This window comes from Battus philenor, unplaced genomic scaffold (assembly GCF_028537555.1).
Source record: "Battus philenor isolate CCGP_79_NKW_IND1 unplaced genomic scaffold, ilBatPhil1.0.hap1 SCAF_27, whole genome shotgun sequence".
In the NCBI taxonomy this organism is placed as follows: domain Eukaryota; kingdom Metazoa; phylum Arthropoda; class Insecta; order Lepidoptera; family Papilionidae; genus Battus; species Battus philenor.
Window position 1 is genome coordinate 677,194 of NW_027181690.1, and position 16,582 is coordinate 693,775.

At 33.8% G+C, this 16,582-nt stretch overlaps 1 protein-coding gene across 1 annotated transcript in view; it reads left to right on the forward strand.

The window, feature by feature from the left end:
• The window catches only part of LOC137925450 (proton-coupled zinc antiporter SLC30A2-like), a 57,799-nt gene extending 50,356 nt beyond the window's left edge, over positions 1-7,443 (forward strand). The window contains exons 4-10 of the mRNA XM_068768893.1: positions 350-541; positions 1,273-1,456; positions 1,744-1,837; positions 2,813-2,937; positions 4,378-4,493; positions 5,330-5,512; positions 7,380-7,443. Of these exons, the coding sequence (XP_068624994.1) occupies positions 350-541; positions 1,273-1,456; positions 1,744-1,837; positions 2,813-2,937; positions 4,378-4,493; positions 5,330-5,481 (863 nt within the window). The 3' untranslated portion in view covers positions 5,482-5,512; positions 7,380-7,443. The remainder of the gene's footprint in view (positions 1-349; positions 542-1,272; positions 1,457-1,743; positions 1,838-2,812; positions 2,938-4,377; positions 4,494-5,329; positions 5,513-7,379) is intronic.
• Positions 7,444-16,582: the final 9,139 nt, after the last annotated feature.

Here is a 16,582-nt window from a genome sequence, read left to right on the forward strand (position 1 = left end):
GACTGGGGACACAGTCAAGGTCACAGGAGGTCGACGATCCCTGACCGGGAGATACCACGGTCCCCCGTATAGCACAGAGGGTGATCACCAAAGGGGAGGGGTTTAGTGGGTAGGAATCCAACATACCTCTGTCCTCCCCCAGAGGCGGGGCATTTTGAACGGCCAGAAGATTTCCCCTCCCCCCCGAAACCAAAAAAAAGGTCACAGAAGGTCACTAAATGTGGTGTAAATCATATCGTCGTGGCGATTTTGCAAGGAGGCCAAGGTCTTGCGGTGGACATATATCTATAGCGTTTTCCTTTTGGTGCTTATCACCACAAAAACAATGAAGATGATTTACTTTCTCCAGAGGTCCTTGGAGCGATGGCGTCGGTTCTTCTCATCTGGGCGCTGACCGGTATCTTCGTATACGTGGCGGCTCTGAGGATCCACACCGGGGAGTACAACATCGAGCCCGACATGATGATGATAGTGTCGGGCTGTGGAGTGGCCTTCAACGTCGTGCTGGCGCTGGTGCTGCATGGTTGTGCGTCTGGCATCGGTGAGTATATTAGGCATCTCACTCGCACACTTCCATTTTTACTTAGTTTTTTTTTTTTTTTTATTTATGCCATCGTTTCGTTGTGTACATTATTTTGATTTAAACTTTAACTCCTAGAGTATATTGCCGCAAAACCCTGGATGCAAACCGGTTCCAACCGGGCCCTATGGACATCTATAAGATAGGCCCATGTCCAACGTTGGACGACACTGCTGAAAATTAGAGAGTCATTCTATAATATGATTATGTAAGAGGATAGAGGAGAACATTGCCTCGTTGGTGAGTGAAGGGGAATATCGCCAGACCTTTATGGAGTTCTGCAAAAAGGTAATAAGGAGAAGCAATAAATAAATAAAGAACAAAAATAAAAAACAAGAGCGATAAAATACCTGATTATAGAAATTTAGATAGATGATAGATTGTAAGAAAATAAATAAGAATTAAGAATAAATAATTTATTAAACAAATGATAAAAATGGTCAACGTAAAATGGAAGGTAAAGGGAGTGTGGCGATGTAGAAGTAAAGTAAGGAAAAGAATGAATGAATGAACGAAAGATAAGTATGCAAATAAAAACTGAAAATATACAAAACATTATTACGTAAGTGAAGACATTGTCCACCCACGGTAGGGGTTGAACATGAGGCCCCAAAAACCACCAAAACTATCATTCTTTAGTTCTAGTTGATATAATATATGAGCGTATTGATAGAATCGATATTTCTTCACAGCCCACCACCATTCGCACGGTGGTTCGTCATGCGGGCACGAACACGGGAATACCCAAGAGTCGCAACCACGTCTCAGCTTCCGCATGTTCCGGCGCTCCACTCACAAGCAAACCAACGGACTCGTGAATGGAGACTACAGCATGAAAGACATGGCCAGTGTTGAAGCAGATGTCAGCGTTACCAAGTAAGATAATTCTGTTAAATCGAATATACAACTCCTGGTGATCCACCGAGCGGCGACAAAGTCTTCAAGGTTCTTTCTAGAACCAATCAGCTCAATTCTTTGAGACCACGGAGCAGCCAGCTTAGCAACCTATGGCGGATCAGGACTAGGTTTTTCTGGTTTTTGAGTGGGAAATCTTCCAGATATCCAAGATATGTGGGATGAGGTTATATAGAATTCCTACCAGCTTAAACTTTCAGGTGTCTCCCGGTCAGAGATTACCAAGCGATCATCATTTTGTCTTTCAGAAATATAAACCTTCGAGCCGCGCTGATACACGTGATCGGGGACCTGATACAGAGCTGTGGTGTACTACTCGCCTCCGTGCTCATCAAGTTCTACGTAAGTAAGAGTCTCTAAGTTACTGATAGGAGTCTAGACCAATCTTATCCAACAGGGGGGCCAAATTGATAGTTAAGAAGTTTGGGCATGGCAGAAGGTTGAAAAATACTGGTCTACACTCTTGACTAAACGCCTTTATTGCACCGGTCAGTCGGTGAAGATATAACAAAAGGACTAATATATAGCTACTACCGCTACGTAGCAGTAGTCGTGCAATAAAGTGCACCGCCCGCCAGCCCCCTGATAAATGCCAAACACCGAGTCCAATCGAGGCATCGGTGTAACATTACTCCTGAGGATGTCCCGTTGAGGGATGAAACACGTGTCAAGTGATTTAACGGTGGTAGTTGTGTAATTCGGATTGTTTGCCGCATGCGCATTTATCAGCGGGCTGGCGGGCGGTGAACTTTATTGCACGACTACTGCTATATAGCAGAAGTAGCTATATATTAGTCCTTTTCTTACTTAGGATAGACTTTCGCAAAGTAACGCCTGAATCTATTAGATACTCGGTGAAGATATAAATCATCATATTAGCTAACAGATACCCGCTGCAAGACATAGGCCTTCCCCAAAGATAGGTGTGATGACAGGTCTTGCGCTGTTCGCATTCAGTGACGACCATGATCAGGTAGACGTGGCGTGGGTAACCCTCGCACCAGCTGGACCGACTACATACTTAAGGTCACAGAAAGTCGCTGGATGTAAAAATAAATATAGAATTCATTTTTAAATTTTTTAGTCTATTTCATTCTTGACTCTTCTCTGCTTCGCAAGGTGTTGTAATTGTAAAGAAGAAGCAGGAACAAACTCCAATTAAGCATATAAATTACTACAGTGTAATAAAAAAGATGTTAATGGTGAAACAGTATTCGTTAATGATTTATGGATCATTAGAAATAAATTCCATCACCATGTTTTGGATATTGAAACACTACTGATGACTAATTTGCTCCCCCCTTTTACCCCCACTAGCCTGACGCGAAGGTGGTGGATCCGATCTGCACGTTTGTGTTCAGCGTGCTCGTGTTGCTGACATCTGCGCGCGTTGTTCAAGACGCTCTCGGTATATTGATGCAGGGTGTGCCCAAGAACTTCAGGTAATATTGAATCAATCTGTTTCCATTACTTTCGGTTTTACTGTGTTTAGTGTTGAAAATTTCATTCCAGCTAAAATTTTACACCAATTTATCCATGTATTTGTTAAAAAAGTCCTTCCATCTTTCAAAATTTTAGCGATTTCTTAGCAAAACAGTTTCGTTTCGTTTGTAGGTATCAAATCATTCACTTATTTCTGGTAAAGTTTCATGCCTCGCACACTCAATCAATCAATCTATTGCCAATACTGGCAACATCTGTGTTCCCATGTCCCAACATTGGCAATATTGAATTCCCATACACTCAGGTAATTAAACCAGTGAACAAAACAACCACGCCCAACAGTAACATTGTACCATTAAATTATACGAAGGAATCGTATACAATAATTACAAAATTTTCAATATCAGTCGAAACACTAAAAATCGGTATACATGTGATCCACTAGTTGCGTTACACCCTGTATAATGTCTCAGTATTCATATTATACGCTCTTCGAGGGTTGATATTATGTACTTCTTTATAATTGACATTATGTACACTTTAAGTATTGATATTATGTACTTTTTTATGACTAACACTATGTACTCATTGATAATTGGCATTATGCACTCTTTTAGAATTGATATTAGGTACTCTTTTGTAACTGACTTTATTAACTCCTTTGATTCATATTATGTACTTCTTCATGACTGATATTATGTACTTCTTTTTGACTGATATTATGTACTCCTTTTTGTCTGATGTTTTGTACTCCTTTTTGACTGATATTATGTACTCCTTTTTGACTGATATTACGTACTACTTATTGACTGATATTATGTACTCCTTTTTGACTGATATTATGTACCCCTTTTTGACTGATATTATGTTCTCCTTTTTGACTGATATTATGTACTTCTTTTTGACTGATATTATGTACTCCTTTTTGACGGATATTACGTACTACTTATTGACAGATATTATGTACTTCTTTTTGACTGATATTATGTACTCCTTTTTGTCTGATATTATGTACTACTTATTGACAGATATTATGTACTTCTTTTTGACTGATATTATGTACTTCTTTTTGACTGATATTATGTACTTCTTTTTGACTGATATTATGCACTCCTTTTTGACTGATATTATGTACTACTTATTGACAGATATTATGTACTTCTTTTTGACTGATATTATGCACTCCTTTTTGACTGATATTATGCACTCCTTTTTGACTGATATTATGTACTACTTATTGACTGATATTATGTACTTCTTTTTGACTGATATTATGCACTCCTTTTTGACTGATATTATGTACTACTTATTGACAGATATTATGTACTTCTTTTTGACTGATATTATGTACTCCTTTTTGTCTGATATTATGTACTCCTTTTTGACTTATATTGTGTACTTCTTTATCTTCGTCGTTTTAAATAAAGATGATGTTACAGGTACCGCGAGTGCGTGGCGGCGCTGTCGAGCGTGTGCGGCGTGCGGCACGTGCACTCTGTCCACGTGTGGGCGCTGTCTTCGCATTACGTTGTTCTCACCGCGCACATCGCTATCGGTTAGCATTGGTGGTTTTACTTACACGCATACTTACGTGATCGGAATATAAACTTTCCTTTGAGACACTGCATATGCAAAGTGTCATACAGACGTTTTTGGTGTTCTGACGGAATCTATATATCGACTACATATTTCACCTCTGCATTAACCCTTTGGAGTTTATCGGGACATGCGTGTCCCATTTTTCTTCGAGACCACTGGGTTTAATATGTGTGGGACATATATGAATGCTCCCATTCCCATTAGACTAAAATGTCTAATGGGAATGGGAGCATTCATAAGACTAACATTTCTTGATATAGCATCCACATTTACATAAAATTTGACCTCAGATATGTCACAAGTATAAGAAAAATAAATCAGACTCCAAAGGGTTAAAAGATTGAATTTGCATGTGGAATATGTAATTTTTTTTAAAATAAAATTGATCACAAAAAACGTAACACGAGAAAGTGAACTTATATTAAAATCTGTTTAACTGTGGTTGTGTCTTTTGAATTTGAAGTCAAATAGATAATATTTCAAATTGATGTGAAGGTTGGTCAGTGTTGTTCTACATAGGGTTTAAACCCTATGTAGAACAACACTGACCAACACCTTTTCAAAGATAAACGAGGCTTAAGCCTCGTTTATCTTAGAAAAGCTCAAGAGCTTCCTCGAAAGCCTCGGCACTGATTAATATTTACTATTTTATTACCGGATTTTATTTCGGTTTATTCACAACTACATTTTTAATAATAACTTAAAAAAATTCCACGTGTTGTAACATCTCTATGTTATGTGGTATTAAATTTTCGTAAGTCGCATATCTAAAGTATCAAGAATGTTTTTTAGACGAATTGTCGGAGGCGGAACGAGTGCTGCACGAATGCCAGCGCGTGGCCCGCGAGCAGTTCCCGGTGCAGGCGGCAACGTTCCAGGTGGAGAGGTACACCGGTGCCGTGGCCGCCTGCCGCGACTGCCGGCAGCCAGCTGCCGCCCCATGACGCCCCACCACCCTCACGCGTTAATGCAAGGGTGAGACAAACTACTACATAGAAGCGTTTCTGAAGGTTCTATTGGAGCTGGAGGTAACAGTAACCAAGTGACAGTTCGGGCCTCTCGTCAATGCTACTTAATTTCTCTAACATAGGAGTATTTGGTCTTATGCTCGGTACTTCACAGAATGGTAAATGAGTAAATCCAATGAAACCAAAGTCACCGATGAAATTCTGAGAATTTCCAGTCTGAAGTGTGAGTGGGTGGGTACTACAACCGTCAGGGATGAAGGATTCCCGAGTGGTGATGCGGCGTCGGTACCACCCACCACCCCCCACTAGGTAGCTGGAAGTCACTGCATGCGGGTAGCACAAGACAGGTCATGGTGTCGACATTTGGGGAAAACCTATCCCTTGTAGTGGGTGTCTATCGGCTGACATGACGGTGATGAAATGGTTTTAAATGCGCTTACGCCGACATATACATATATATTTATATGTATACAGACTAACTTTATTTCAGAGCTATCGTTCTATCGACCTGGTATATATTACATACGAATATATAAGAATTAAAATTTATGTTACAGTATTGAATTTTATACGTTTGACAGTTGATGTGGTAGAAAAGCCCACTGCAGAGCATATATCTTCCCAAAAATATCTTTTGAAAGAAATACTATAATATTTTATGGAATCAGGCGTTACCTTGCGGAAGTCCATCCTAAGTAAGAAAAGGACCAATATTGAGCTACTTCCGCACATGCAGTGGTAGTCGTGCAACAAAGTGCACCGCCCGCCAGCCCGCTGTCCGCACCGTCAAATTACTCAACACTTGTTTCACCCCTCCACGGGGCATCTTCAGGAGTTATGTTACAGCCATTAGTGCCAAACACAGAGTCAATCTCACACTAACCTACCACTTTGTTGCACGACTACCACTGCATGTGCGGAAGTGGCTAAATATTGGTCCTTTTCTTATTTAAGTACTATAATCACCACGTTAGGCAGAGGGGTTGACGATCGCAGTGTGGTATCTTCTGGAAACTTGTTTTATGAACAGTGGCAATCATATATTATAAAATGTGTCGCGGGAATCGAATCTACGAACTAAGATGCTAATCTCAGTCCTCTAACACAGAAACCGCTGTTCATATTTCACATTCAAGTAATGTGACATTGATGTCACTTCCAACTAGTTCTATTGAAATCTATGAAGGTTGCCTATGTACAGGATTTACATCTGAAATGATTATGATGCGATTTGAATCATAATTCAAATCGCATCATAATCATTACATAGAAGATCATAAGATTTGAAATCATAATTGTGATTGAGGCGTGGGTCCATCGTTGGGAAACATTGCTTTAAAGCAGAGTTCCCCAAACTTTTTTGTATCGTAGACCCCTTGCCATGTTTTTCCGTGTTGGGTAGACCCCCTACTTACCTGATATTGATTTCCTGTAAATTTCTAACTGTAGTGAAGTTTCGTGTTAAAAACTTAAAGTAAAAACACATGTTAATTTATACATTTATTAATTGAATTTAAATTAAAACTACTCAAAATAAAATTTTGTATCTGTTATGTAAAATATACGTAACATATTAATAATTTTTTACTTCATAGGTACTTTTATAAATAATATAAATGTTTTGATATTATAAGATAGTATGATGTAAGTAAATAGACACTATCAGTGTATGTGTTGAGATCCACTATTGTGGACCCTCATTTTCATTTCATGGACCCCCAAATATTTTTATTTTTTTTCGCTGACGTAGACCCCTTGCAGGTTGTCATAGACCCCTAGGGGTCGATATAGACCACTTTGGGAATCACTGCTCTAAAGTATGTTATAGTCATTATTATATTAGTATAAGATATTTATTTTTTATTTATTTTTAGGTGAATAAATGATGAAATGAGTGATGGTGTCATGTACAAAGAATGTTAAATATCGTCAGCGGCGCATAGACAATTTATATACAGTGTGTGTTAATATGGCTATGAGACTTTAAAACCAAAAAATATAGGTCATTAAGTCCAAATGTCTTTGTGTATTTTAGTGAAAATATATCCCATAGTGCTTAAAGAACATTATTTTTCAGCTAGTTGTTATATATATTAGATTTAAGAGGTGTTAGTTAAAAATTTGCGACATTTTGAATTTCACAAAGTAATGTGTATATGTAGATAGTATTTGTTCAATTACGCGGCCAAAATATGCGAAATGAATGTTAACTGTGATCAAAAAGTAAGGTGAAATTGTTATTGAAAACTCCCGGGCATTAGGAAGGCAGGTATTTTTTTAAACGGTTTTATTTAGTTCGACCCGTACGGAATTTGTTTATTTGGGTCAAAATTAGAAATTGAAATTTAAGCACCTTCCCGTTGTCAGATTGATCTGAAATTCGGTACACACATTTAATTTAGATGACAATACAATATAATAAAATCAATAACATTATAAATCTAAGATGCCGCCGATACAAAATGGCGGATTACGTATTATTCCTTAACCCCCTCAATATGGGTATCAAATGAAAGGGCTACATTAGTAAAACACGATGATTATGTCCAAATTTAAAATTCAAAATGGACGCCGTTCCAATATGGCGGACTAGGTACATATTTTTCCACAACCACCACAATATGGGTATCAAAAAACCGTTTAATTTAAAAGTTTTTTAAATGTATTTATTCTAGGTTGGTAACACTGTGACATTTGACAAGCGTCTGTCAAAAGTTGAAATGTCATTTGACTCGGTCCAAACTATTATCAAGATTGTTTTGTGTCTCAAGCGCATCAAGTCTTGATTGGTCGATGTCATGTTGCATTATTTCTTTTCGACTTATTTATCCAAAAACTGAACTGATATAGTTCCGCAACCATCGTGTTCTGATTTAACTCCGTGCGACTATTCAGTAAACTCAAAAATCGAATGCGGGGACGTGTGTTGCCACGATTAAAAATGTAAAACCTTGAAGGCTGTATCGGAAAAAGACTATTCCGATTGTTTCGAAGACTGAAAAAAGCGTTGGCAAATGTTGTTGCTTTAAGGTGATGAAATTGATTTGGATGAATAAATAAAGAATTTACATTTTATAAACAAATTCACTTTACATTTTGATCACAGTATTATATGTAACGTAACATGTGATTTGATATATTTTGCTAAATTTTACTATGTTACAATTATAGTATATATAAAAATTAGATTGATTAAGAAATTAAAATTCGCATTGGAGTTGTGTAATGAACTGTAAAAATAACTTAATTGAAGAGATTACTATATAAATGCGTAGAAAAATAAAACAATAAAGTATTAAATGTGTGTAATAAAATAGAATTAAAAAATTACTCATTAAAGATATTAATTTAAAATAAATAATTTCAAATTTCGAATTCCATTTTCGAACAGGAAAAAATATGTGAAAGCATTTATGAAGTTTGTTGGCCATTTTTATATATATATTAACTCGAAATACATTAATTCTTATATAACACGGTAAATTAGTTTTACGCTGTATAATAAACTGTAAAAATTTTCCACACTTAATATTTCTCGTCAAATAATTGATTGAATATTTTAAAAACGATACTATTGATATATACATAACATGTGTTATGTTAAAATCAAATTAAGAATATTTAAATAAAATAAACAAATATACATTCTTTTTATACCAATGTTTGTTCTAACACGGATTTTTTTTAATTATACACGAAATATGAATTAAAATTTCAAAGTAATCTTATTTTTTGTGAAGCTGGATATCAATAATTAAATATATATAACAATGACGTCGTTTAAACGCGGCACAAAATGGCCGCGCCGCGTGCGATGCAGCTGGCCAGCGGACCGCAGTAGGCGCGCGACCGCGGCACGCGAAACAGTTTGAATAAGTCTATATGCACACCGAGCCGCGTTATTAGTTCTAGTTCTTGCCTTATATACTTTTGTTACAAGTTTTCGTGTTATAATAAGCAATTTAAGAAAACAAAAATAATTGTCGCTCAAGACAGACATTTTATTTAAAAAAAATTACAACAGAGTAACAAAAAAAATTGTTCGTTTTAAAAATAATTATGTAATTTAGAATTTATTACCAAATCTTTTGTGTATTTATTTTAAAATATTTAGTTTTTTATGATACAACACGACTTTTTAAAAAAAAAGTCTTCAAATTTACATGTATATTCCGTGCTTTTGTATTCTGTCGTGTAAAATGAGTTGGATCATAATTTTTAACAAACCTCACATATTTTATTCACAACATAGGTTTTACTTAATATTCGATTTAAATATATATGTATATATGTATATATGTTTGGTATTAAAGCTCTCAAGTTCGCTTTTCGTATATAAAGTTTATGTTTATTAACTGTGGACTTGTTTGAAATAACTTTCTACTGATAATTTTTTGAAATCAAATCATTTGAATTATTTACACTTAAAAGCATATCTTTTTATACGTATATGTTCTTCTTCTTCCTTCCCTTTTCCCTTTATTTGGGGTCGGATCTCCTTATCAATTTGCGCCAGGCCACTCTATCCTGGGTTGTCTCTGCATCAAGTTGAAGGGTTTCCAGTTCCATTTCGATATTAGACCACCACATAGCTTTTGGACGCCCTCTCTCTCTTGGAAATTCTGGGAGGCTTAAGGCAGTTTTTACCACGTGGTTATCTGGTTTTCGTTGAATGTGGCCATACCATCGCAATCTATTTTCCTGTAATTTTCTGGAGATCAGAGCTACCTTAAACGAACCTCTGATATATTCGTTCCGTATTCTGTCCATACTAGTGACGCCACCCGACCATCTAAGCATCTTCATCTCATACGTATATATACGTATATATTGAATAAACAAAATTTCACTATTTGATGTAAAAGTTAATATAAATATTACAATACAGAAATATCTTAAAGGTCCTCGCGTTATAAGAGGAAGACGATTGTTACACAAGAAACAGTTTTATTAATACGCGTTATAAAAGTACCGTGTTATATGAGAACATTTTATATTTTTAATTATTATTTGATTTTGGGCCACAGATTATTTCCTTTATTTTCTAATCCTGTCAAAAGATTTTGTATAAATATATCTTTATTCAATTAGGCATATACATGTGCTTGTGGAATGAAGATCCTGCTAGCATCAGCAGTTGCTGTTTAAAATGAAATTTGATTTTTTTTTAATGTGTACATTATACTTACAAATTAGAGACTGAGATATTGTATATAGGAGAAATATTATGCCAAAAAGCTTGAATTTTTATTTCTAAGAAAAAGTATAGTTTCATGTAATACTGTTCTTAGAAACATTTCTATCTAAACTAGATTATTTATTAAAAAAAATTATTCTGTAAATATTAAAAGGATGCGTATTAAAAATTAATCATATATGTATTTAACTTATTTCCATAATATTTTTAATTATTTTAAACATTGCTCAATATGTCACATGTTAAATTTAGATTTTATTTCGTAAATCCGTGCAATATATAAAGTGCAATACAATTGTCTTTACTGTATTTAACGACGTTGGAAATAGTGTGGATAAATAAATCAATTTTATTACACTGTATCACACATGAGATTATTTATATGGAATTCTTATATTTCTTATATTTAATTATCATTATATCGAAAAAAATCGTTGAAAGTTATTTTATTTTAAAATATATTGAAAATAAGGGACATAATAATATAGTACCCGGCATTTGATTTGGCACGAGGATGATTAAAATTTATAAATTTATGAAAGTTAAAGATAAAAACCGAAACGAAGGGTACCATAGAATAGTACCCGGCATTTGATTTGACACGTGATATATATAAATTTATAAACTCGATTGGTTTTAACAACTCTATATACATACAGACAAAGACAACGCTCTACAAATGCGATATGAAATTATTTTTGTCTTTCTTTTTTGTCCGATGTGTGACACTTTGTGATGTGGAATATTTTTGTCTATATGACCTATATATGTTAGATATTATCAATATGTAAAACGATTTAGCCTATTATATAAGTATAATATATTTTTTAGAGTTTTATTATTAAAAGTCATGTCTATATTTTTCCAACGTCGTAACATTCAAGTCCTATGCTCAAATATGTAATATTCGTATCATATTATATTCTGTAATTAATTTTGTGCCAATAATCTTGATTGTATTATTAAATAAATATTTAAATTGTATAAAACGTTACGGGTTTAAAAATAAAGAAGGTTAATTATAGAAATAAATAGTTAAAATATATAAATGTAACTTAAGATTTGTATATTTGATGTTTATGTTTAGTGACTCCGAGATTATATCGGATAAATGCTTACCTAACTTGAGCTAAGTAATTATGGAGATGGATTTTATGTTAATAATAGATAAATCACGAAAAGGTACTATTTTAGAAATACCGTCCAAATCAGATATACAGGGTGATAGGTTGTAAATGTTTAATATTTAATTTGATTAATATATTAGAATTCATAATATTTTAAAAAATTTACACCGTCTCCTAGTATAAAATTATCATTTTTAAATATGATGCATTATTATTTTTTCTGTCAAAATTCTACAGGCCAATATGTTTTCTACAAATTCTACAGTGATAGATAGAAAACAATAATTAATTGTAATTAGGTTTCTTTTTAAAAAATATATTCAAAATTCTATTTTTTTTACATAAATAATCAATCACCCTGTATAGTTATTTCACTGGTAACCTTGCTTCGTGATTTTTAGGTACAAAAGTTCTCTCCATGTTATGCCAGCTCATCAAATTTAGGTAAATATTTATCCGAATATTATATCTGTTAATAATAGTACTCACTGGCATATACAGTGATAGATATACAGGGTTGGATTAGATGTTGGTACGGTAATCGATCGTCGATACATTGTGAAGGAACGTGACATATATTTGGCTATATAAAATAGTAAGAGCTGTTTTAATTAATAAAAATGTTATTCGTGCTTTTAATATAGTCGAAGTATTGATATTAGATAATTTTTGATGGCGATCAAAAATATTTTTGATGGCCATCAAAAATATTTTTTGATGGTCTGTCAAAAATCATTTGGTCTTTTGATTTTATTTATTCAATACATTAACACTTCTCGTGTATGTGCAATGAATTGACATTAATCATTACCATAGATAATGTATAATGTAAAAAGTATGTGATATATCGTTTCTGTTGTTTTATAATTTAATCAAATGTTAGTTTGTTGTAAATAAGATGTGGAGATCGAATAATCAAATGCATATTTATGATATCTATTTTGTTTTTTTTTTTTTTAATACATGGACGGATTTTAACCTTTCAACTGCTTATGGGTATATCTGGCTGCAATAAAGTAGGCTACATTATATTGAATTACCTTATAAACAGAGTTTAAATTCGCTTGATATGGATATACTACAGACCACAGGAGCATAAACTGTTTAAAAAATAGATTCCCGGCTCGGAATGCGCCATATCGCACACTTTCTGGCCAACGAAAGGTTAAGCTGGTTTTTCACTAGAGATATGCGATTATATAGGAATAGACTCAAACCATTTACAAAGGCAAGACAGAAGTAAGAAGACGGTAGAAAAGGTTAATAAGATGTGAGTTGATTTTCTTCATGGCAATACTAGATCACACATCTTTAGCCACACAGCAAAAATTAAAAAAGTTTGTGTGTGATAAAACATACGCCAAAAAGACCTTACTATTAATTCTATAACTAAAACAGCAAATTCATCAATCCCGAACATAAAGATTTCTGATACAAAAGTGTTCTCCATAACAAGCCAACACATCAATTTTAGATAAATATGGATACAAACACAATATTCTTGTCTGGTTATGAATATATAGATTAGTTACATTCTTGTATATATAATTTAAATTATAATGCGCCTATTAACGCGGTAAATAAAATCCGTTTTAATAACCAATGTATCAAATTGAATTATATATACTATGTGTTGAATTCAAATTCCTTACAACAGAGAATAGGCGAAAGAAATACGGAATATATATATATATGTGTATATATATATATATATATATATATATATATAGTTCTTCCGTTACACATATATATAAATATATGTGTGTAACCTTTGAGTATCATATATGTGCGCTGACTTCAAGTTCTTTGGCATACAAGTTTTATTTTTGACACACCAACTAAATAACAGTAAGAGACATCTTTCGTTGATATATACATAAATCACCACGTATTTCATGAAACACATATTTATATCAGTCACGTGAGAGTTTGATGTCTTTGTTAAAATCTCCCGTAATTTTATGTTCCTTATTTGACGAACTTTTTTAGATAAATCCCGTTAGCCAGGCGCATGTGATTTTTTTTTGTTCCGACGGAAAATCTCTAGGATGTTCAAGTTACCCTGTCTAGTGAATGGAAGACAAATGTGGAATTTCTAGTCACTAAGACAGTGTTCGCTCTCTGTCTGATAAGGCTTTCACGCAATATAAATAGCCTGTCCTGGATTATGCGTTGTTACCCTACTCTTAACCCTTAATAGCCTGATTTACGAAAGTGAATTTTTTTATATTACTGTGTTTTTTTTTAAATTTTGTTGGAAAGAATATTATACAACAGTAAAATACGTACAGCCAACCTTTAAAAAAACTAATAGTAATATGAACATTTAATTTAAAAGATTGGTATTAAAATTGAAACTCTACGCTATTATGGGTTAAAATTACCACGATGGTCCGAGTAGGATCAGTGGCGTAGCTATGGTATTTGGGGCCTGGGCCAGATTGGGGCTTGGTGAAAGAGTAAATAATTTCAAAATTCAGAACAGAATGTTGTTAATATATATTATTTTTTGGTTCAAAATAATAATAAATATATATGAAATAACATTAGATCTTAATAAAATTTATTGGGAAAATTTAAAAACGAACATTCCTTGCTTTTTGGCCTGCAAAGTCATTAATCACATTTTCAAAATCAATAGTGTCGATTAGTTCATGTTATATTGACATTATTGCAAGATTATTAAATCTATTTATCATTAAATAATCTTGCAATAATGTAATAATTTATTATTTTGTCATTTAGGGCCCTTTTAAAAAACACTTTGTGTGTTTTGCGAATGAAAGGCTTAAACACTGTGTATATTATAATTTGTAGCAGTTTATTTTTTTTTAATGTTCATATTATTTAACAACTTTTTTAGCACAAAAATAGTAAAATTCGATATTCTTTTTATGTTAATTATATTTAATTTATGGTTTTCATTTTTATTTTAACATTTCATTATGCATCATTCAAAAAAAAATTTAACTTTGGTGCCCCCCCTACTTGTGGTGCATGGTGCGGCCGCCCCGCTCGCCACCCCCTAGCAACGCCACTGAGTAGGATACGATACGACTGAAATGAAAACGCAGTGATGGCCTGAATAATAAATTACATATATACATAATGCGTATTAATAATCTTATCCAGTTATTTAATGGAATCAGGCGTTATCTCGCGGAAGTCCATCCTAAGTAAGAAAAGGATCAATATTTAGCCACTCCCGCACATGCAGTAGTAGTCGTGCAACAAAGTGCACCGCCCGCCAGCCCGCTGATAAATGCGTATGCGGCAAACACAGCGATTAGTGCCAAACACAGAGTCACTCTGTGTAATAATATGTGTATATATATATATATATATATATATATATATATATATATATATAATAGCGTCTGCAATATGAGTTCGAGTAATTATTGAAATTTCGTGCAAACACCGGTGGCAGAGATATTGATATATCTGGACCCGGCACCGATAGATAGAATTTCTTTCACAGTGCCGGTCTCGCGCCGGTGCATGATAACTTTGATTTTTAAACGGTTTTATTTAGTTCGCCCCGTACGGAATTTGTTTATTTGTTTGGGTCAAAATGAGAAATTGAAATTTAAGCACCTTACCGTTGTCAGTTTGATCTGAAATTTGGTACACACATTTAATTTAGATGACAATACAATATAATAAAATGAAAAAACATTATAAATCTTAGATGGCCGCTGATACAAAATGGCGGATTACATATTTTTCCTTAACCCCCTCAATATGGGTATCAAATAAAAGGGCTACACTAGTAAAACACGATGATTATGCCAAAAGTTAAAATTCAAGATGGACGCCGTTTCAATATGGCGGACTTGGTACATATTTTTCCACAACCACCAAAATATGGGTATCAAAAAACCGTTTAACTTAAAAGTTTTTTAAATGTATTTTATGTTAGTTACCTTATGGCACTTAACACATTAAAAGCGGTAGTCGTAGTACTACGATTTATCTCATAAATTGGTTCATCGAACTCGGCACCAAAAACTCGACGATTTAAAACTGATCCGCATCGACGTATTTCGTTAGACATCAAAAGGTACAATTCAATTCGGATAGATGATAAAGTCGAAAAGCTATATGTATAATGAACTGCGTAGTTTGTGCTGCACATAAAACAATTGACTTGTTTCAAATGCAATCGCCTTGTTCACCGTGGTGAGTGTTAACAATATTGTCATCATAAAAGATGCTATATTTTTCATTTTTTGTAATTATTGTTTAGTTCATTTTTATTATACACACACATTCTTGTATTATAGTTTTAAGTTTAAGTTCACTTTTTTAAGTCTAAATTTTTGTATGATTATTCAAAATATCGCCAGCTCTAGAACGAAAAACGAGGCGGTGCGGTCGCTGCGTTACCTAGCATACTTTCGTCAACATCCCCCTCCTTTAATGTGTTTATAACATTTGACACCTTTTTAAATAAAAATGATAGTTTCCTTCTGACTGACTACCATATTCAAGACACCAGCAGTGAAGTACAATACGATGCTCTATCTATGCTATTGGAATATGTCGGTATTTCTATGTAATAGTTTTATTCTATATTTATGTATATATTAACACTAATCATACCAGTACTTACTAGGTACCTATTTCTACCAGCGTAACAAATGACCCGACTTTATATTTCCTGCTTGAATGTATGAAATATGGTTGTTTGGAAGGAAATAATTAAATTGAAAAAAAGAAGGAAGAAAAAGAAAAAAGTATAGCAATTGAA